Here is a 21,725-nt window from a genome sequence, read left to right on the forward strand (position 1 = left end):
CTCTGGCATTTTCCATCTCATCTTTCTCTGTTATTAACTTTCCTGTAACTCCGGATAGGATTTGTGATGCTGGATTGGATCACTCTGATTCAGGGAGACCCCTCCTGGACTGTGAGCTGAACACCATCCTCCTCACCCACCAGTACCAAATGGGAGCAAATAACCAACAGAAGTGACCCCTGAGAGCTGTGAGATGAAACCCACCCCCCCCCTCCTCCCAGCAGCATGTGGGGCCCCTCAAGCCTGGGCACCATCTTCAGCCACGAGTGACAGCACCTGATTAGCCTGAATTACTAAAGAAACACATTAATAATGAAATTATTTTGTTGCAGGTAACAAAGCAAATCACTTCCCAATGCTCACCATGGCTGTGATTAGCCCTGACAGGAGCAGGGCAGGACAACCCTCTGTTAATGCACAGAGGGTTTGCTCTGATAATGGATGTCCCCACCTGAGCAGAGGACACTCGCCCGTCACCGCTGCTGCCACTCTCTGCCTTCACCTATGGGAACTGACCCAGAAGCACCAGCCGTGCAGCTGCTTTCACCTCATTTTATTTAACAACATGTTCTTTTGCACTTGGATTCAAGTGCAGAAGCTCCAACGTGTTCCACGTTTGCCCAGCACAGAGGGAACACAGGAAAATACCCAACCAAAAGTCAGTCCTTCTGCTACACGCTGAGAACTTGTACCGAGCTTTTCAAGGCAATTAAATAAACCAAATGAAGGTTCTTTTCTTTGTTCAGACCAGAGGTAGGAGGCGCAGGGAGAAGGGGACAGCGGCGGGTCCCACCGCAGCACCCGCTGCAGGCCCAGCTCACCAGAGGTGGGTGATGAGGAGGTCGCTGCTGTCCCCGCAGTGGAGGTTCCCCTCGGTGAAGCCAAAGCTCCCAGCACCGGAGGATTTCACAGTCTCTGTTTTACTCAAAGTCCTGGAGGAGGCTCAGGAGGAAGCAAATGATGTCCCAGTATCAAAACGTCTTTCAAAGCCGGGTCTGTCCGCAGGCAGGGTGCGGGTGGTGGAGGACACCAGTCAGTGGGTGGCCGATCCAGCGGCCACGCTGAGGTAGCTTTGCTCAGACACTGACTTTCTCCATCACACTGTCTGTGACGTGCACGTCCTCGGCCTGCACCGCGGCCGCCTGCCCGCAGACGTGCTGATGGTCCTTCCAGTCCTGCACAGGGAGAGATGGGAAGGCCTGAGGAGAATGGGCCCTTGGGAAGGGTGAAACTACACCCCTCCCCCTAAAGCGTCATCTGAGAAGCACTTTCTCCAGCACTGCAGGGCTCCAGTGCTCAGCCCGATAGGACTAACAATGGGCAGGAAAGGGACCATGCACTGGGTCAGTATTGGAGGTGGAATGTTGGCTTCTCAACCCAGACACCCATCCAGGGCACCCGTGTCAGTTAGCACATGGAGAATTTAGTAGAACAGAGTCATAACTGGACTTAAACCCTCTCCTGAAGGACATCTCTGGACCAGCCAGTGTCCCTAAGGGACAGTACCACACACAGAGTCTTAATTCAGCAATGGCAATGGAGAGGAATAGAACAACTCCCAAAACTTACTTCAGCTTCTACTCTGAACCAAGAGAACACCCTCTTTTTGCTTAGCCCAGCGGTGGCACATCACAGCTCACAAACCTGGGGGGAACCTTGAGGAACCGGTCACTGATACCACCTCAAACCCTCCCACCCTCTTACAGTGCCGAGCACCAGCAGTGGCTTGGGCAGATGTCCCCTGGGAAGTGACAAGCTGGTTTTTAGTGTCAACCAGGGTTAGACCAAAGGTTTTAGACACCTTTGAGAAGGTGTGTGCAAGTGCTGAGGCCTCCCCTACCCCTCTGACCCAGGCCCAGCTGGCTGGTGCCTCTGGTCTGCCTGCCCGTGTGACATGGTCTGTGCCAGGGACCGGGCAGAGCCACTGGATCTCCCCAGTGTCACACACTCTCCAACAACCAAACTGGCAACTGACACACAGGCTCTCACCTTCCGTTGGCAGAACGTGGAGCAGTAGTTGACTTTGTGGCATCCTGTGCACTCATTCGTCGCCTCCCGGCCGCAGTTGACACAGGATTGCTGTGAACAGACAGCAAAGTGACCACGTCAGAGAGGATGACACCAGAGGGGGGCCCAAAGCTCTGAGTTCAGCTCAAATGTAAGGTTTTAAAGGTTTGGTTTATAAACCTGCATATGCCTGAGAGAGGGTCTGAGGCAGGACAATGAGAGCAGGAATAAAGATGGGGCCCTTCAGTTTAATCATTTTTAGGGAGGAGAAAGGTGTATTCCTGCACCAGTCAGCAGCACTGCCACATAAACTGTGTCCCAACAGGGAAACAGGAGATGGAGGAGTAAAACTAAGAAAGCTGTAACAGGAGCAGGGACTTGAAGTGAGGCGAGACAAGATACATGGATAAAAATTCCCACCTCGTTTTTAAAGGATGTGTTTGTGTCTCTCGCTTTCATCTGTATCAGTGACAGCAATTAACATAACCTGGGTGTTTAGGTGGAAATATCATTGAACTACCACAAGAAATAGCACTTCAGAGGGGACTCTGCTGCCAGCTCATTAAATCCTGACACATCATTAGCACTTTGGAGCTGTGGTGGGAGCCTGTGACAGGCTGTCAAAGCAGCGCCGGCGTCTTTACTTCCACCAGCTCCTTCTCTCTCGTGGGCAGGACCAACCCCCCAACCAGCGCCCCGATCAGCACCAGCTCACCTTGATGATGATTTCTGTCTTCCCGTCCACATCTTCTGATTGTTGAAATAACTGGTTCTGGTATTGCTGCAAGCGAAAACACACCAGGCTTGTCACTGCAGCCAGGGTATGATGCGAGGGGTTGGTTGTGAAAGGTCCTGACAGTGAGCTTGCTTCTATCGCACCCAAAACTGCAGTTGCCAGAGGACAGAGGGGAACCTCAACCCCCTTCTAAGAGAGGGACACTGTGACCTTGTGGAGACAGAGCGAGCAGCCTGTGACAAACAGCCTGAGGTGACAACCTGCCATTAGGTACAGCACTCACTCAAGCCTGCTCTCCCCACTCCAGCCAGCCAGGCCTCTTTCCTAAAACCAGTGGTTTCATTGCCACAAGGGAACTGCAACCACCACCGCAACGACCTAAGAAGTTAGCACAAGGAACAGGAGGAAAATGCCAAGATAGGAGGGCCAGGAACCACCTTCATGAGCCAAAGTCTGGGTCAAGTCCAGGGATCCTGACCCACTAAAAGGCAGAAGAAGTCTGGAGGGATGGCACAGCCCAGAGAACAGATGAGGGGAAGAAAACCAGACAAAACACCCCCAAGACTTCAGAAACAGCATCAGCCACAACCATTATTCCTCCTTTTAACAGCAGCAGAAAAGGGCTTTCAAAGAGGTTTGGAATCAAGGAGTGCTCTGGGTGTGACTGTCCCAGCACACTGGGGGTGCGCAGCAGCTTCAAACCAGCTCAGCTGCAGTCTGTTGCCCTGCCATGCTCAGCACGGCTGAGACAGGAGCCCTGAACCAAAGGAATCCAAACCCGATCCCGAGTGGATTATCCACTGAGCCCGATTTACATTTATTGGGAGCAGTTGCAAAGTACATGAAAAGCTGAACCCCACCTTCAGGCAAAGCAGGTTTAGTGAGTGCAACCAACACATAAGGAGATTAAGGGCTTAGTTCACAGGTGTCTCTGTGACCCCACATCCCAGTGTTTATTCTCCTGTGGAATCACAACCTGCTAAACCTCTGTATCACCAGGACACCAGTTCAAATTAGAACATTCCAGGAAGATGGAGGAGGTGGTGACAGGGAAACCAGAACTGTGTGCAGGCTGTAAGCATTCCTGTGAAGGCAGGGAATGCACTGGCCAGCCTGAGGTGAATCCATCCTGCCGGCTCTCAGGAAGAACATGACCTTGATTCCTGAGAGAATCACTCACATCAGTGAGACCAGGCTATGGAGAGCTGGGACTCGAAGCCTCCTGCCCTCTGCCACCAGCACACAGCAGAGAACCAGGGCTGGCATCAGGCGAGGTTAGAACGAGCTTCCCACTGCTCACTGAGACAAGTGACCCGTGTGAAGAGCACTGGAAAACCACACAGGGATTCTAAACACCTTCTTAGTGAAGAGGTGGAAATGCAGATGCTGAAGTAGCTGTGAGCCAGTGCTTCAACCCAGCTGGAAAACCTCTGCACACACAGTCCCCAGTGCCAGCCCCTCTGCAACAGCCTGGCAGGGGCAGTGCTGGGATGGACACGCTCAGTCCTGTTCTGATCAAGTGCTGCAGCTCCAGAATTGAAACCCTTTCTACCACCAGACCCCACTTCATCCTCCACAAGTGTGGCCAATCCTGTTTTCCAGGGAGATTGCCAATGGGAAAGACACTGAGAGGAAGCCCAGCCACCTCTGTCACTGTCTGAGCCACAGCAGCACCTCCACCTCAGCTCTCAGCCCTGAAACCACACGTTTAACCCCCTTCTGCCTCCTTTTTATCTACCCCATAGTCCATAGTGTGAGGAATTCAGGCCATGCAGAAACTGGAGAAGGAAAAGGTGTGATAAGAGATGATCAAGCCAGACACATCCAGATCTCCCACAAAACAGCTCCAGAAAACCAGGAACCTCCAACTCTCAACTGCTCTCCCTGCTCCTTTGGCATACACCAGTGGCCATTTGCTTTCCAGAGCTGCACTACTTAATGCCCGACCCTTTTTAGGTTAATTTCATACTCTCTAACCCTGAATTGTTTTAATCTGTCTAAAGCAGAACTCAGCTGGCCCAGCTGTTGGCTGCTTTAATCTCCCACCCTGTTTTCGGAGGGGCTGTGCTCTGAAGGCACCACTGCACCACACAAGAGCTGCTTTAATTAATACACTTGTCACATCTCAACACCGATTCTTTTAAATTTAGACAGAAAAACTGTTTAACACATTTCCTGAATAGCTTCATTATCTCCCAGCAGTGTCTCCTGCACTGCACTGGGGGGGTCCACGTGTTCTCCCCCTCCTTATCTGATAGAAACAGTGGCTTAATGCACACTCCAACAAATGGACCCACAGACCTCAGTGTAAAGCTTTGCCTTTAAACCACTCCTTGGGGCCAGCTCCTCTCTCCTGCAGGAGACCCGGAGCCTTTCCTGCCCCATTCACTCTCTTCCTAAAGGCAGCAAACCCAAAATTCAGATAGTAGCCACAGGATCAGATGCACTCAGTCACACACTTAACTATAGTGGGGAACAGCAGCAGCCTGATGATGCTCTGACAGAGCAGCCGTATTTCATGAACCCACACAAACAGGGTTTATCGTTTGCTTTTCCTTCCGAATGTCATTCCCCCAAACTTGTGAGTATCCTTATTGTAACTTACATCTGGTGTTTGCCCACACAAAGCCGTGCTCAGGCTGAGCATCGCTGCGTAGGTGCCTGTTTCCACATGGAAAGCACAAGGCTTGTGGCCACCATCGTCTCTTACACAGCTCCATGTCTGGAAGGAGCTCTGTGGGGGCTCTGCTTGTTCACTGAAGGGTTCTCACTCACCAGCAGCTCTGCAGCAGCACACACATCAGGACACGTGTTTTAACCACTTCCTTACACTCCAGAACAACTTTGTTTCAAAGGAACTTACTGCAAAAGAGATACTTTCGTAAAGGATGGAATTATTGTTTTCGGGTTTACGGGCTGCCCTTATTCCCAGGACTATGAGGTTAATGCCTTCTCACACAGCCTTTTACCCAGACCCTGCCAAGCTGCCATGCAGGAAGTGCTACCCTCAGTGCAAAGAGCAGGCTCCAGGGCCCAGAGAGGCCAAGACCCACCCAGGGGCATTTGAATCACCTCTGGCAAAGATGGAACTAAAATTTGGAACAGATCTTCCACCTTGAAATTCACCCAGCGAACCCCAATCCCTGAATGAATCTACAGAAATCAAAGAGGACAGAGACAGCACCAGCACATGTGAGGAGTTCCAAATTACAGATTATGTGCTAGAGAAACCGCTGGTGAAGCCTTTTGCTCCAGCACTTGGAATCTGACCCCCAGGTTCTTCAGACCAGCTGAGGAGAGACATCACCAGACTCTGACACGGGGCATTACGGGGCTGCCACCATATTAGTGAAAACCCCTCGTGTCATAGAATCACAGAGTCCCAGACTGGTTTGGGTTAAAGGGACCATAAAGCTCCTCCAGTCCCAGTGCCCTGCCACGGGCAGGGACACCTTCCACTAGAGCAGGTTGCTCCAAGCCCCTGTGTCCAACCTGGCCTTGAACACTGCCAGGGATGGGGCAGCCACAGCTTCTCTGGGCACCCTGTGCCAGCGCCTCAGCACGCTCACAGGGAAGAGCTTCTGCCTCAGAGCTCATCTCAATCTCCCCTCTGGCAGGTTAAAGCCATTCCCCTTGGCCTGTCCCTACAGGCCCTTGTCCAAAGCCCCTCTCCAGGTTTCCTGGAGCCCCTTTAGGCACTGGAGCTGCTCTAAGGTCTCCCCTTCAGGAGCCTTCTCTTCTCCAGGCTGCCCCAGCCCAGCTCTCTCAGCCTGTTTCCATAGGAAAGATGCTCCAGCTACATCTTGTAGCTGTCCATATCCCTCTGTCATCCCCACTCACATCCTTATCAGTGCAGTCAAAGAGAGGACATCACCGCTTCGTTCTGCTCCCACTTGCTAATGGTATTAACCAGGACTGTTCAAAGGAGGCTCAGGATTACATTATTCCCCTCATTGATATCATTTTGAAGGTGGAAATACCAACATCAGAGAGGAATCGTGGCAGGAAGGGGAGCTGCTAAATGTAGCGAGTGAAAACCATAAAACATCCTAAGTGCAGCATGAAGATCAAAAGCACTCACGCTCTGCATCCTCAGGAGCTGAGATGCTGAACCACGGAGTAGCTCTGCACCACTGTGAAAACTAAAGATACACATTAGTTCTGGTCATGGCAGTGACGTCTGCGCATCCAGCTGGGAAGCAGCCTGCTCCTAACAGATTCCTTTAATCCTGCTATGTATTAAGTCACTCTTCCAGGAAGAGCTGAGTTATAATAGCAGCTCTATTATAATTTAATCTGTTGGACAGCCTTTGCTTCACAGCTCTGATACGACGACCCAACCTTTCACTGTTAAATACCAGGAACATGCTGCTGCACGGAACTCTGCAAGGTCTCCTGCAGAGGGGCACCCACACTGGGGAGAAGGTTCTCCCTGTTCATTAACCCTTGGAAGTTCTGTCAGCAGAACAAACACAAAGTTGAATCATAGAACCATGGAATCAACCAGCTTGGAAAATACCTTTAAGCTCATCAAGTCCAACTGTTGCCCAGCACTGCCAAGGCCACCACTAACCCATGGCACTGAGGCCTCAGCTACACGGGGTGTGAACACTTGCAGGGACGGTGGCTCCAGCCCTGCCCTGGGCAGCCTGTTCCAATGCCTGAGCACCCTTTGGGGAAGGAATTGTTCCTCAGCTCCATCTAAACCTGCCCTGGTGCAGCTTGAGGCCGTTTCCTCTTGTCCCATCCCTTGTTCCTTGGGAGCAGAGCCCAGCCCCCTCCTGGCTCCATCCTCCTGTCAGGCAGTTGCAGAGAGCGAGAAGGTCCCCCCTGAGCCTTCTCTTCTCCAGACTAAACCCCCCCAGGTCCCTCAGCCGTTCCTCATCACACTTGTGCTCACCTATTTCCGTTGTGTTAAATTGGTCTGGCAAAAATCAATAACAACCAAGGCAGGACGACACGTTCCCCCCCCTCACACCCCCACAATGTCAAAAGAAACACTTTGACCACACACACACTTAGAGTGGGAAAGAGACTGGAGTTATAAACCAGGGTGAGATTGGAAAAGCACCTCTGAGCACCACAGAAGCAGCCAGCCAATTCCTTGGTGTTTACTGTAATCTCCTCCAGTGTCAGCCCTGGACCCACAAACCCACAGTTCTTCCCAAATACGAAATTCATGAGGAGGAATTCAGCAATAGCAGCTTGTGATATGGCCCAGATGGTTCCAGAAGCAGCCCCAAGCTTGAGAATTGTTACTGGATATTAAAATAACACCACCATGAGTGAGTGCTTTTACCAAAATACACAACTGTTGAGGTCCCTACGACACACACAACTTGTACAAGTGGGGGTTCAATAGTTACAGGGAAAGGGGCTTCCTCTGGAAACAACACATGCTCACCCCTGCCTTGCAAAGTCAGCACTTTAATCCACACATGGGAGTGATTTTAACTCCCAGTCCCGGGGCAAGAAGGAACTAGAAGTCCACTGAAATGAGCTGGATTTGGATCAGAGGCTGTGAGATGGACTCTGAACAGCTGGTCCAGAACCCACTGTAAGGATAAATAGAAGGGAAGACACGAATAAACTGGGAAGAGAGTTAAACAAAGTCAGATGTTCATCTCTAAACATGTCCAAGCTTCCAACTGCTCAGCATCCCACGCTCTACAGAGCTCTCTGGCAGCAGATGCCCCAAACTTGGACAGCAGCAGGATACTTGTCCTGCCCAGGCAGGAGGCAGGAAGGATCAGGACTCTCAAAGTATCACACACTTGCACAAGGATGCAGAGTACAGGAGAGTTTAGCAGAGCCAATGTGGCAAAGAACATCAAAGACATTGCAAGGACTGTCCTGGGGGCTCTCGGTCTCCCTCCCCACACCTCTTCAAGGGCTCTTGCTGCACACTCCTGCCTAGGAAGTCAGTGCAAAGCTGACGTTAGCAATGGCAGTGGCAGGTAGTGGTGGTGCTCAGGAAGTGGGTTCACCAGCTACTGGCAATGACACCACTTTCACAGGACATTGTCCCCACAGCTCTCCCTCAAGTCCACGCCAGCAGCTGTGGATCTGTGGGAGAAGGGGAACATAGAGCCAGACTTGAGGTGCATGCATGAGCTGGTGGTAAGAAGAATGAGGGTCCCTACCATGCATCAACTGAAGAGAAGAAAAACAGAACAGGGAATTCCTTGCAGATAATCCCTTACAGAGGAGAGAAGGGCCACTGGGCACAAGCCAAGACTCTCCTAATGCTGGCTGGCCTTGCAGTCTTCCCATGGGACTCATGGGAGATCACCTCTGCCTGCACAACACTCAGCAAGACACCTCTCAATGTCACTGCATCTGCCCCACAAACTCTACAGCTTGTTCTTGTTATCCCTCTGCCTCTTGGGGCCATCGAAAACCTCTCTGATAGACCTCCTCACCTGCCATAAGGCAAGCAGCCGGCACGGCTGAACACTCACCAGCTTTCCAACACCAGGATCCAGTGCCCACATCCCATGAATTTATGGATGGCTGATGGGACAGCTCAGGCCTTGTAACACCCAACAGTTTGTGCAGCCCGTTACCCACAGCTCTTGGAATCCCAGAGCACTCTGCTATTTTCCCCATGATACAAATAACTCCGAGATGTCTCTTGATAAGCCATTGAGGAACAATTTCTAAGGGCTGCCACCAGTGCTGCAGCCAGTGAAACCCAGCGAGGTGCCACCCTTCATCCCTCAGCCCAAACGATGCCCTTGGCTGAGCCACCTCACCTCCTCTGGTGTGATTACCTCTTTCCTCTCCACGTCAGCTTGGATTTTGGCCTGTGTGACAGCAGCCTCCCGGAAGGAGGAGCTGGCCTGCTTGGCCTGCTCGATCAGAGTCTTCAGCTGCTGGGCAGTGTGGAGCAGGGAATTGACCATCTCCTCCAGGTAGAGCCAGCTCCGCTGCTCCGTCACCTCCAGCCCGTTCACCACGGATGGGGATATGGCTTTGGTGGGGGTGGTGGGGGGCACTGCCAGGGCAGGGAGCGACGTTAGCACTGAAGAAAGGAAGAAAAAGAGCATATAGAGAATTAGGGTGTTTCCTTCTACAAAGTGGGGGGTTTTCTGGTGCTTTTGCTGTTGTTGTGTTTGGCTGTGACTTCCTGAATTCTGATCTTAACCATAACTGGCCCAAGGCTGGAATAAAACCAACACAGTTTTCATCACCACAAAATTCCACGCATTACAAACCTGCACTTTCCAAAGCCATCAGCTGAGAAGCCCTTTAAAAAACCCCTCAATAACTGTCATGTCTTTGGACCTCTTCATCCTGGATCCTACCCATAAAACAAATTACGGCTGTAAAAATACCTGTACCACACTGAAACACCCGAGAGTGTAGTAAAAGGTACTCACAGTTGTATGTGTCTCTTTCAGACCAGCTCATTGAAGCTCTGAGACCTCTCCTTGCCTAATCCCAGAGGTGAGAGTGAACAAATACAGCCCAGGTGGAAGTTTTACCTTCAGACACTAACATCTCCTCACATGTGATTTACACTGACTGTTTTGGGCAGTTTGCAAGAAGGAAATGTCTTGCTTACAGCCTTTTCCTCCAGAATCCTAACTACAACCCTTCACTCTTGCAGGAAGTAGGGTGCTACAGGCAGGAAATGAAATCCAAACGCACAGAAGCCCAGTGATACTCCTCAACACACTCCAAGGGACATTAAAAGAATTAAAAACCCACCAAAACTCCTGAGGTGCTGCAGCTTTTACTTTTTCACACCCTAACCACAACCTCAGCAGTTTGTAGGAAGCCACCAGAATGAAGCTGAACTCCCATCCTGGTAATGGAGTCACCCGTCCCTTGAACTTACCTCCAACCCCCTCAATCATTGGGGTCCTGGAGTCCTCCCTATCCCGAAGCCCTAGAAAACCAACACTGTCTGTCTTAGCCTTCCATCTGCAAATGTTTCGAAGAACCAGCAGCTACTGTGCCACTAAAACATCTAATTCTCCCACCACTAGGTTTGCATTGGGACACCACAGAATAAGGAAATGAAATCTAGATCCAGGAATCCAACAGCACACAGTGTGAGCTCACCTCAGGCAACACTTCCAGGATTAAACGTTATCTGGCTTTACTGGCCTTACTTTTCCACAACTTAGCTCTAACTCTAGCCATAAATACTCACCATATACCACGAAAATAAGTCCAAGACATTCACATCTACCAGCAGCTGACCTCTAAATTCCTCAGAGTTGTTTCCTAGAAGAAAGAGGGCTGACTTCATCAGCAACCTCCTGCCACAGCCCCGGGTGTCACTACAGATATTGGCTTATACAGACACTGGTCTGTCTAAGGCAGCTCTAAAGAGCAGGGCAGAAACAAGCCCCAAACCTCTCTCACTGAAGGACAGGGACATAGGAGAGCAAACTGCAGAGCCTAGTTACAAACATACAACAGGAGCCAGGGAAAATCTTCTTGACTTTACACTTCAAATGGTACTTAAAATCCAACTGTAAATACTGTCCTGAGCAGCAAGAGGCCACAGACCCTCCTGCACCAGGCTGCAGTCCAGCAGTTACACTCGCAGTGAGGGGAAACATCTGTAGACACACAATAATCCTTGCAAGATGGGATATCTCCCAACTGCTTTAGGTGCATTAACACTTAAACCCTTTCCACATCACACCTGGTGGTTCTCCATGCAAGCAGCAAAAGCTGCAAGGATCCAGCACAGCTCTGGAGGAGAGGACAAGCCTCAAAGCCCAGAGAGCCGCAGGTCACCACATGTTGGCTGTGTGACAGCCCTGCAAGGTCACCACACGGGTAAAGGGACATTTGATGCTCAAGCCCTTAATTAAAATAGTAATTTCAATCAGGGTTGCACACGAGTGGCATAGAACTATTTGCACTTAGATATGAGGAAGAGATAAGCTGGTCCTTTATCAATAGGTGTTTGCAGAAGAGCCTTTCCCACTGCTGCACTTCCAGTACAATATTTATCCCAGCATGGCATTTGATAACTTATCTCACAGGAATTACTTCCGATCCCTTGTTTTGGCAGAGGTGTATCAGGCAAAAGAAAGTGCTCGCTGGTGGAAAAAAATCAATGTTTAATTAATAACATCAAGATCTGACTAAGACTTAAAACCAACAATGAGATTCCATTCCAGACAGAGCAGGAATGTGTTGTGCTGCTCCGAGTAAGGAAATAAAAGCTCATGCAGAGGGGAGAACACAGGCTTTGGAACAGAAAGACTTCAGACCGCACAACAAAATACAGCATGTTGACGTGGTCTCTTGTTGATGTCTGAGAGAGCATTAAGAGGGATCAAAACCTGCCTCTTACACTCCCCTGTGTCAGTGAGATCATAAGTATCAAAGTAACTTCACAGAATCACCGAAATTAAAGAAGTAAAAGGCCTATAAATCACCTCGTCACCAGGCAGTGGCTGAGTGTTCCCTGCTGGATCTGCTGGCCAGGCTTGATGAAAACAAGAACACTCCAAGTTGGCAATTCCAGTTTCTTCAGCACTTCCAGTTTCCTTCAGTACAGGGAATGCTCAGAAAACATCGTGGTTCACTGAATTTATCAGTCAGCTCTACCCACGGGAGGTCACTAAGCTTAGGGAATGTAATTACATTTGAAGAGGTATTTGATAATCAGTTTAACCCATCCTATCAAACACGACAGGGGTGATGTGCATTAGTCAACCATCAAGGGATGGAAAACTGACCCTGGGTGGGACAGCAGCAACCAAACCTGCCCAAACTGCCTCCAGCATCTGCAGTGAATTCACAGAGATGTGAGAATGGTTGGAAAAGCTGCTGTGACATGATTTTAGAGGGCATGGTCCCCTCAGGTCAAACCATAAAGACATGCTTAGCCACAGTGCCCAAGTGGTGATAGAAGCTGTGGAGTCAAAGGCTTAGGAAAGGCAGGGGATGGCAAGGATGTGGGAAGCGGGATCTCAACAGCCTCCTGTGGTAGAAACCACAAATCAAAGGTCTCAATATCAGAGTGAAAAACCTTCCACAGAGTGAAAAATCTGTTTGTCCAAATCTTAAAAGCCTTGTAAATAAAACAGAGCAAAGTTTATTCTTCTGCCTCAATCTTTACCTTTGCTGAGAAAGATTAGAGAGTGAATTCAAGCAGTGTTGTCTCACACAAGGGACATAAAACATACCGATTTTGGGATGAGATGTTGGCAGTGCAGCTTCAGGAAAAGGTGAGATCTGGCAGTTGTCCTGGTAACTTGGATAGTGAGGCTCTGGGTGACTGACCCTGCACGGCTGCTGGACGTTGGTGTCCTGAACTGTGGAACAAGAACAGCACAGTGAATCCCTGCACCACAGCCAACAGGCTCTTCTCATGCTTCTTTCACCCTTTTTTCTTTGCATTGTATACAAGTTCCTACACTCTGTGCTAATTCCAAGGGTTGCAAATGAGAAACATGAGCATGATCAACCTTGCAGTGACTTCATCTCTCCCTGCTTCCACTTTTACAGGCAAAAGTTACTGCTGCTTCCCTCCTTCACCCCCAGGTAGTTACAGTAACCACAGGACTCCAAACCACAGCTCTCAGAGCAGGACAGTTGCCTCAGCGGAGCTCACAGCCCCGTGTATGAATCAGACTGAAAGACCTGAAACATGTCATGCATTTCTATTTGGTTTGATTTATTCTGGCATTTGTCAGCATTTATCCAGCCTCTTTCACTTGTTTCAAACACTCAGCTAGTTACCTCTTTTTTTTGGCAGTATTTTAGGACAAAGGAGGAATGAAAGGATTACAGAGATGACATAAACCCCTAGAACTCAGCAGAGGTGTGCGTTAGCAGCTGCAGTATCTGGGCAAACTTCTAACTACTTCTGTGCAACTGAGAAGTTTTCAAGCTGCCCAAATCATCTCAAAGGATGAGATGGGTTATGAATAGTCTCTGTAAGCTCTTGAGAAATAAATCCTTCTTGCAGCATTCAAAATGCTTCCTTCCATAGCAGTGGGCATCTAACCCTTTTTTCATAGAATCATGGAATGCTTTGTGTTGGAAGGGACCTTAAAGCTCCTCCAGTCCCAACCCCTGCCACGGGCAGGGACACCTTCCACTAGAGCAGGTTGCTCCAAGCCCCTGTGTCCAACCTGGCCTTGAACACTGCCAGGGATGGGGCAGCCACAGCTTCTCTGGGAAAAGTCTGTGCCAGCGCCTCAGCACCCTCACAGGGAACAGCTTCTGCCTCAGAGCTCATCTCAATCTCCCCTCTGGCAGGTTAAAGCCATTCCCCTTTTCCTGTCCCTACAGGCCCTTGTCCAAAGCCCCTCTCCAGGTTTCCTGGAGCCCCTTTAGGCACTGGAGCTGCTCTAAGGGCTCCCCTTAAGGAGCCTTCTCTTCTCCAGGCTTACCCAGCCCAGCTCTCTCAGCCTGGCTCCAGAGCAGAGCTGCTCCAGCCTGTTTTCTCCCTGTCACAGATGCTTAGCAGATGTACCTACACCCGAACTCTTACCAGTGGCTCCAGTGAAAACATCCCCCTGGGACGGGCTCTCTGAGATAATGGCTGTGGCCTCCACTGTTGATGTGCGATCGAAAGTCAGAGCTCCTGAGGTCGTGATCTGTCCAGAGGGAGTCACCGTGACTGGAAACAGCAGAAGCACTTTCATGATTCACACTCAGCGCGGGGGCCTCGGTGATTTAACTGCTCGTATCCCTGTTCTGGATCATCCAGAGCCAGAGAACTCACACAGCAAACGGCCTGTGAGGACCCAAGTTGGGATCACAGCAGAAAACCAGTTTCTGGCTGGTTCTGATTTATTACAACTTTAACAAGCGTGGTTCTTACTATTTAAATCAGCATAAAAACCTGTGAATTACAACTAATTCTACACCAGTTTGGTTAGCTGGACAATTTTACTGGTCTGTTACACTGAGTGATGTCATATGCTTGACCAATGCAAGGAACAAGTCACAGAATCCTTTTGGATGAACATTCCCAAGCGGCTCCAAAAAGTTTAAAGCCCTTTTTAAACAGGAGTAATTCATCTGGTACCATCAACTGGAAATGGGCTGGCTTTACGACACGATGCTCAGCCAGAAGGATCTTTTCACAAACAGTAATCCAATTTTAAGGCACTGAGGGTACAGATTCATGAAATATGAATTTGAACTATGAGACATGAAATATGAGATATGAAATATGTGGCTACAACCAAAACAAGCAGTCCTGCCCTCCCACAGTGTCAGCATGACCAAACGTGCAACCTCAGAGCGCCTCACATTAACAAGCCACCCACCACACATTAAACCTATTTGGGGGATTAAAACCAAACCCAATAAAACAACTTGACAGAATCCTGTGTATCTCTCTTCCCACCACTGCTGGCAATCTAATCTTACTGTTGGCTGGGTATTTTGGAATTTCTGTTGCTTCCCCCTCCCCTCACTTTGCAATTTTACCATCCAGATGTCTCTCGTGTGATGCGAGCAGGAGGACACAGGGATGAGACTGGGAACGTGTGAGCTGGATGAGCTTGCAAATTAATTTGTGTCCTCACACAGATGGTTTGATCAAACCCAGTGAGTAACAAAGTGTGTCCTGCATGTTGGAGAGGCATTTGCAGATGAAAGCATCGCCTTCTGCCTCCTTCATTAACGACTTTCAGGCTCTGGATTTCATTCCAGCTGCTTAGAGCCTACTTTTCTAGTTCAAGGAAGAGCACGAATCTTACTCCACAGTCATCCCCCCTCCAGCTTCTAAAAGCCAAACCCCAAGCTCAGGGGATGGAACAGGAATTCCTGGCAGAGCAAAAAAGGTCCAGCCTTTCCTACTCCGCTTGCAGTCCAGATGTGGCAACACTGTGCTAGTTTCTGCAGTGAAATGAGCCAGACACTGAGTCAGTAAAGCTACCAAAGAAAAGGAAGTGGCAAATAAAAAAAGGCATTTCTCTCAACTGGCCAGTTCCAAGGGGGCACTGATAGGCACAAAATGTCTAGTGTGACAATTATTCATACCAGCAGAAAAGAACCTACATGTAGTAGCAGCTGTGGCAGGCAGCAGGGTGATGTTTTTGGAGCAATCCTTCTTTGCTGGAGCTGCAGGCATTTCATTCTCTTTTTTCCGCCTTTTATATGGCACAAAGAGTCGGACAGGACCACTCTGGGCAAAAGAAGGAAAAGAAAAGGAAAAGGAAAAAGAAAAGGCATTAGCTGAGGCAGCTCTTTAGAGACTTCAGCTTTACTCTCATCTTCCCAGGCGCAGCTATGGTCATGCAGCACATATCCCCATGGAAGATGTGCAACTTGCAACAAGTGACCAAAAAACTTAAGAATCTCCAAACCAAAAGAACCCTGTGGGGAAAAAGAAGTCCCACTCAGCTCCCTCCAGTTGGAGAGGCCCAGATTCAGCCTCTTCCCACTATTATTTAAGGAGCAGAACTGGGCAGATAACCAACTACTGGCCAAGGTGGTGGAAGACAAAAGAACTGGAGTGAGGAGGAGGCAGGAAGCTGTTAGCTTCAGGCCTAGGAAACAAGCAAATCATCCAGTTCATAGCAGAAAAGAAATGCCAACCACGACTTCAGGTCAAGCTGAAGACTTCAGCTTTCAGGACTTAAACCTCATTTTTGAAACAAAGGAAAAACCAAACCCCAAACAAAAAACTCTAAGTAGTTTAATATGAAAATATCAACCCAACATGTAATATTACACTGCTTCCTTGTAAAAATATCTTTTCCAACTCAAAAAATGGTGGAATTCGAGTCAAAAATCACAAATAGTTTTGACAGTCCCAAAGGCATTTCAGTTAAATACATTATTATTTAGAAAAGAGAAAAAAAACAAGAAAAAAGCAATAACTATTATCCAGTTGTACCAAGGCTGTGGTACAATAGTGCTACCACTTCCTTATCTCCTTTCTTTGGGAAGCATGGACACAGCACACTGCAACCACAGGACTTGTGAATGTCTTTAGGACATCACGACCTGCTCACAAATGGCTGTGGCAGCTTGAGAGATGAATTGTTCTTAAACTCATAGGTGTAAAGCCTACAACTCACCAGAGTCATGTCGTCGCAGCAAGCAGCACAAGTACAAGAGGCAGCATGAGGATTTAAAATCCCATCCTGGAATGAGAAGATGGTTCAGTGTTAGAGTCACCAAACCCCTGAGCACAGCTGTAGTCTGCCAAGAACTTGCAGACAGCTCCCAGAGAGACAACCCATTCCCTCCCAGGGATCCTAATCCGTAACCAGCTCCCTCCAGCACAGAGGAGCAGAGTGAAGGGAGAACAAACAATTTGCAAATCAAAAGGCACAAATATGTCAATTTGAGGCTTGAGAAAGCTTCTGCCCAAGCACAAATCGACTGCCAAGCTAATGGCAATGCTGAATTCCCCGTGAGGCTCCTCACTGCAGGAAATAAATGACCCAAAGTAATACCCAATAAATGCTGCAAGCAAAGAATACGTTTGTCAGGCAAACAGAATTAAACAGATCAGGTTATTGAATTACAGTATTACGGGTGAGAGCTCACAACTCAATTTCTGTGCTACAGCTCAAGGCTGGACTTCACTCTGCAGAAACTGTAACCCCTTTTCAGGTACAAGATTTGCTTTGTGCTGTTTGAAAACAAACGCAGAAAAATCCCTCTCACATCTCTGATTCTTGACCAAAGTTGCCCCATGGCACCATTGCATGTAACTCTGAAGCAGCAGCACGCACAGCTCGGGCTGCTCCACCTGCCCCTTCAGCAGGAAGGAGGAAGCAAACTTAACCTTACGTGGATAAGGCACTGCAGGGGCCTCCCAGCATAGCGGATGCTCCTCTTCCAGTCTTTGCTGCTGGCTCGTCCTGCCATAGCTTCAAACTCAGTGGGGCTGTACCAGTTGTCCCCTTGTTTAATGCACCTACCACGGCCTCCTGAAATCAAGCAGAAGAAAGAGAGTGTTAGTAAAGGTTAAGAATCATTTTGTCACTTTCCTAAAGAAAGAAATACTGAACTTGCTGGACTAAATAGCAGTTCATCTATGACAATCACCAAATACACCCATCTGCTACTTCTCACCACTCCAGGATAACCATGCCCACTTATTATCTTGGCTCCAACAATGACTGTGCATGTTTACAGAGCTCCAACTTCAGGCCTCACCAACACATCAAAAGGCTGGAAAAAATTACTCATCCACAGGAAGGATAAGTCTTTCTTGCAAAAACACCATGAATTGAAGCCCTTCCTTAATTTGCACTTCAATTTCTAATCCTTCTGGTGGTGAAGACAACTCTGTCCATGAAGGAAGAGCTGTGCTGTGCCATCAGGCTTGCTGACAGATTCTGCTGCTGCTGCTTCAGCTTTCCCACAGAGAGAAAAGAGAAGAGGAGGGGCTAAGGCAGCTAAGGAGTCCCACTCCTTAGGAGACAAGCTCTCTATTTTCCCTTCCAGCAGGCATTCTTTAGAGAAACTTGGGTCTACTGAGACAAAAAGAACATTAGAGGAGTGAAGCTATTGCTGGGGAGCCTCACTGCACAGCAGCTGGGATCTTCGCAGATTAAAGAAAAGTTAAAAAGCCTCTGAAGAAAGAGCAAACCAGAAGAGAACGAGGGATGGGAAACTGTCTTTTCTTCCCTCAGGATCAGCCCTGAAAAGTAACTTGATTAAAAGAAGAGAGCACCAAAGAGGAGCTGTGATACTTCCTCCTCACCTAAGAAGATCACCGTTACCTGAGCCGAGTCTGTTCTTATAGAGGATGCCACTGATGTTCCGGCACCTCACCGGGAGCTCGTTCTCATACACGGATGGGTCCCAGTTGTACTTGGTTCCAGTTTTCTCTTGGACAGATGTTAGAGGGGTAGGAGGAGATTGAGGTCCTTTGGGAAAAGAAACAGGAAAGAAAGGTGACAGCAACTGAAAAGAACACTGGGTGCACCTTCACCTGTGCAGCTTGGCTGCAGCAACAGTGTCGAGTGCTTAACTGATGTGACTGACACCTTTCCACAGCATGTGTTACATGGTGCACCACAAAAAATTCAGCTGGAATGTTCTGAAAATCATAGAACCCTAGACTGGTTTGGGTTGGAAAGGACCTTAAAGCTCATCCAGCTCCAACCCCCTGCCAGGGGCAGGGACACCTTCCACTAGAGCAGGTTGCTCCAAGCCCCTGTGTCCAACCTGGCCTTGAACACTGCCAGGGATGGGGCAGCCACAGCTTCTCTGGGCACCCTGTGCCAGCGCCTCAGCACCCTCACAGGGAAGAGCTTCTGCCTCAGAGCTCATCTCAATCTCCCCTCTGGCAGGTTAAAGCCATTCCCCTTGGCCTGTCCCTGCAGGCCCTTGTCCAAAGCCCCTTTCCAGGTTTCCTGGAGCCCCTTTAGGCACTGGATCTGCTCTAAGGTCTTCCCAGAGCTTTCTCTTCTCCAGGCTGAACAAGCCCAGCTCAAAATAACTGAACAGAAAGCAAACTGCCCCTAAAGAAACACTCTAACAGCGTGTTACAGGCCGAGGTTGTAACGTGCAGCAGGACTGAGCAGCTGGCTGCATATTCCCCTTCCCAAAACGCCAAGCTGTAGCATGCTGCAGACGGCTGCAGGTTTGCTGTGCCACCTTGTGGCAAACAGCCGTCAGCAAAACCTTATCGGTAAACACATCTGCTGTCGTGACACTTAAGTATCAGCAAGTGGCCTGAATGGAGATAAAACTGTACGCAAGGACCCTTTAAAAAGAACCACGTGTAGAACTAGGAGAACATTAAAATCCAAGTGCAAAACTCGTATTTTTATTACCTATATTAAACTGATCCATCTGCCTTTGAGGGGGGGGTGGATGTAGAAGGGCTTGTGACAGCCCAGCAGCAGGGTGGGACTTCCCAAGAAGCTTATTTGCAAGGGGTAGGGCAAAGAATAAGAGAATTAAATATATTTCTGACATGGAAATACAATACAAATGATAAAAGTAATTATTCTGCTCCCAGGAAATACAAAAAGTACCATATGAAGAGGGAACAAATGATCCTTATCTGGCAACTGCATAATATTACGCACATGTTTGTTACTCCTAGAAACACAAACAAAGGGAGAAAAGTGACCCCTCCAGGAGAATGACAGTTCAAAACCAGATTGCCTTATACCTGGTGTGAGAGGTGCTGAGGGCCCCTTCAGCCCCGTGGTTTCTACAATGCTGCCGTCTGTGTGCACCACGATGAGAGTGGCTTTTTCAGTGTTCAAGCTGTCCCCAATTTGCAGGGCTGTTCTCCCAGACTGTAGAAGAAATAAAGAGTTTAAATTGATGGAGTTAAAATACCAATGTGTTTTAATATACCCCCAAATCCTCTCAAAGGTACCGAGTGTTATGGCAGTTATTAGGTTAGTTTTGGAGGTTTCAGCCAACCAAATTCAAAGGTCAGGTCATAAGGCCCATTACAGAGTGAGTATATGAGGGTGGAAAGGTAATAATAACTTTCATAAGTGATAAAAGAGAAAACTATATCCCCCAGCTAATGGTTTTATGGCTTAAAGTCTGTATTCTGCAATGAAAACATGTCTTTGGCCTTACCAAAGCTCGAACACAAACCTTCACTTACATTAAGAAAGTAGGTGGGACTTTGCTAATGCCATTGAATCAAAGGACAGACTTACCAACACGTGTCCTGAAATCGAAGCTGCATTTGCCACAGATGTAGTGAAAACATTGTCTGCAGAGGCCCCAACGTTGGCTACGGTCACTGTGGTGACTTCTGAAATGCAAACCAGATATGAAGTTAATGTTGTGCTGTGTCCAGAGGGCCTGACAAACAGCTAAATATCAAAAAATAGAACAGCATTTCCTCCTTCCTTCCTGTTCAACATTAATCTTGGGTTTCATGGCACCTCGAAGGTGTTATGAACACAATCATTTGGATTTTTGACAAGCTTTGGGTTGAACATGCCTTAACCTATTTCAGGCCATAAAAGTAGTTATCAGCATGTGATGAACTCAGGGAAAAAATAATATTGCAGCTATACTAAAACCCCAAACCAAACTGTGATGTTTTTTATTAGAAGAGGGGTGACTGGCAAACATCAAGATAAAGAGAACTGACTCTACCTTTGCCATATATCAATTTCTAGGGTGCCATTACCCGGCTTTGGCCCAGTTAAAAACTGTCCAAACTTACACCCAGATGTTTCTGTTACATGTAGTGTATTTGGCTGCGTGGCTAAAATCAGTCTTTCAGTACCACAAAGGGTTAAGAGTGAGAAAACAGCCCTACAGCTCACACGGAGACACTGCTCAGGTGTGAGGGGCTCCGCCATTTCCTGCCTACCACAGCTCCCCTCAGACTCCTGCATGTTTCAGGGCGCTTTGTTAACGGGACAGAGGGTCCTTGTGAGGATGCGCACGGCATCTTGCTCGTTTTACTGTACGTTATGTGGTGTGGAAGTGAGGAGCGGTATGATTTTTGAGGGTGACTCAAGCACAGCTCGGACCTGCCCGTCCCTGAGGTAAAGCGCAGGGCCAGCAGGCGGGAGCGGAGCCCGCCTCCCCTCGCCCCGCGCAGCCGGGGCTCTGTGGGGCAGAGCGGCGGGAACGGGCGGGCGATGGGGCTGAGGGAGCTGCGCATGCGCGCTCCGCCAGCCCTGACCTGCGAAGGCGGCGGCGGCCTCGTCGGCGCTCGGCAGCGGCTCGGCTCCCATCTCGATGTGCTCGGCATCTGCCGCCATCACTGTCACCGCCGTCACCTGCGCCGCCGCCTCCTCGGGCTGCGGCTCCGCCTCTGACTGCGAGGCCGCCGCTTGCGGAGGCTGCTGCTGCTGCTGCTCGGGTGCTTCCGCAGCCGCCGCTACTGCGGCTGCCGCCGCCACAGCCGCCGCCTCCGCTAAGCCCAGCTGCTTCGCCGCCGAGTCGGCGTCCTCCATCCGAGGCGGGCGGGGGGAACCGAGCCCGGCCGGGCGGGCCCCAGCACCCGCCGCGCCCCCGGGGCGCCGCTGAGGGTCCCGCGGACGGGAGGGGGCCGTGAGGTGCGGGGGGACCGGTCCTCCGAGGTCACTCG

At 49.3% G+C, this 21,725-nt stretch overlaps 1 protein-coding gene across 1 annotated transcript; it reads right to left on the reverse strand.

Annotated features, from left to right (window-relative positions):
- Window positions 1-538: 538 nt before the first annotated feature.
- DEAF1 (DEAF1 transcription factor) lies at window positions 539-21,722 on the reverse strand. The gene is made up of 13 exons (XM_030483637.1): window positions 21,318-21,722; window positions 20,332-20,429; window positions 19,824-19,953; window positions 18,421-18,567; window positions 17,483-17,622; window positions 16,762-16,827; window positions 15,737-15,863; window positions 14,217-14,345; window positions 12,904-13,032; window positions 9,517-9,767; window positions 2,723-2,788; window positions 1,990-2,079; window positions 539-1,175 (listed from the first exon to the last, which is right to left on the reverse strand). The coding sequence occupies exons 1-13, from the start codon at window positions 21,589-21,591 to the stop codon at window positions 1,077-1,079; spliced, it is 1,746 nt and encodes a 581-aa protein (XP_030339497.1). The 5' UTR covers window positions 21,592-21,722; the 3' UTR covers window positions 539-1,076.
- Window positions 21,723-21,725: the final 3 nt, after the last annotated feature.

Source organism: Strigops habroptila, chromosome 4, assembly GCF_004027225.2.
Source record: "Strigops habroptila isolate Jane chromosome 4, bStrHab1.2.pri, whole genome shotgun sequence".
In the NCBI taxonomy this organism is placed as follows: Eukaryota; Metazoa; Chordata; class Aves; order Psittaciformes; family Psittacidae; genus Strigops; species Strigops habroptila.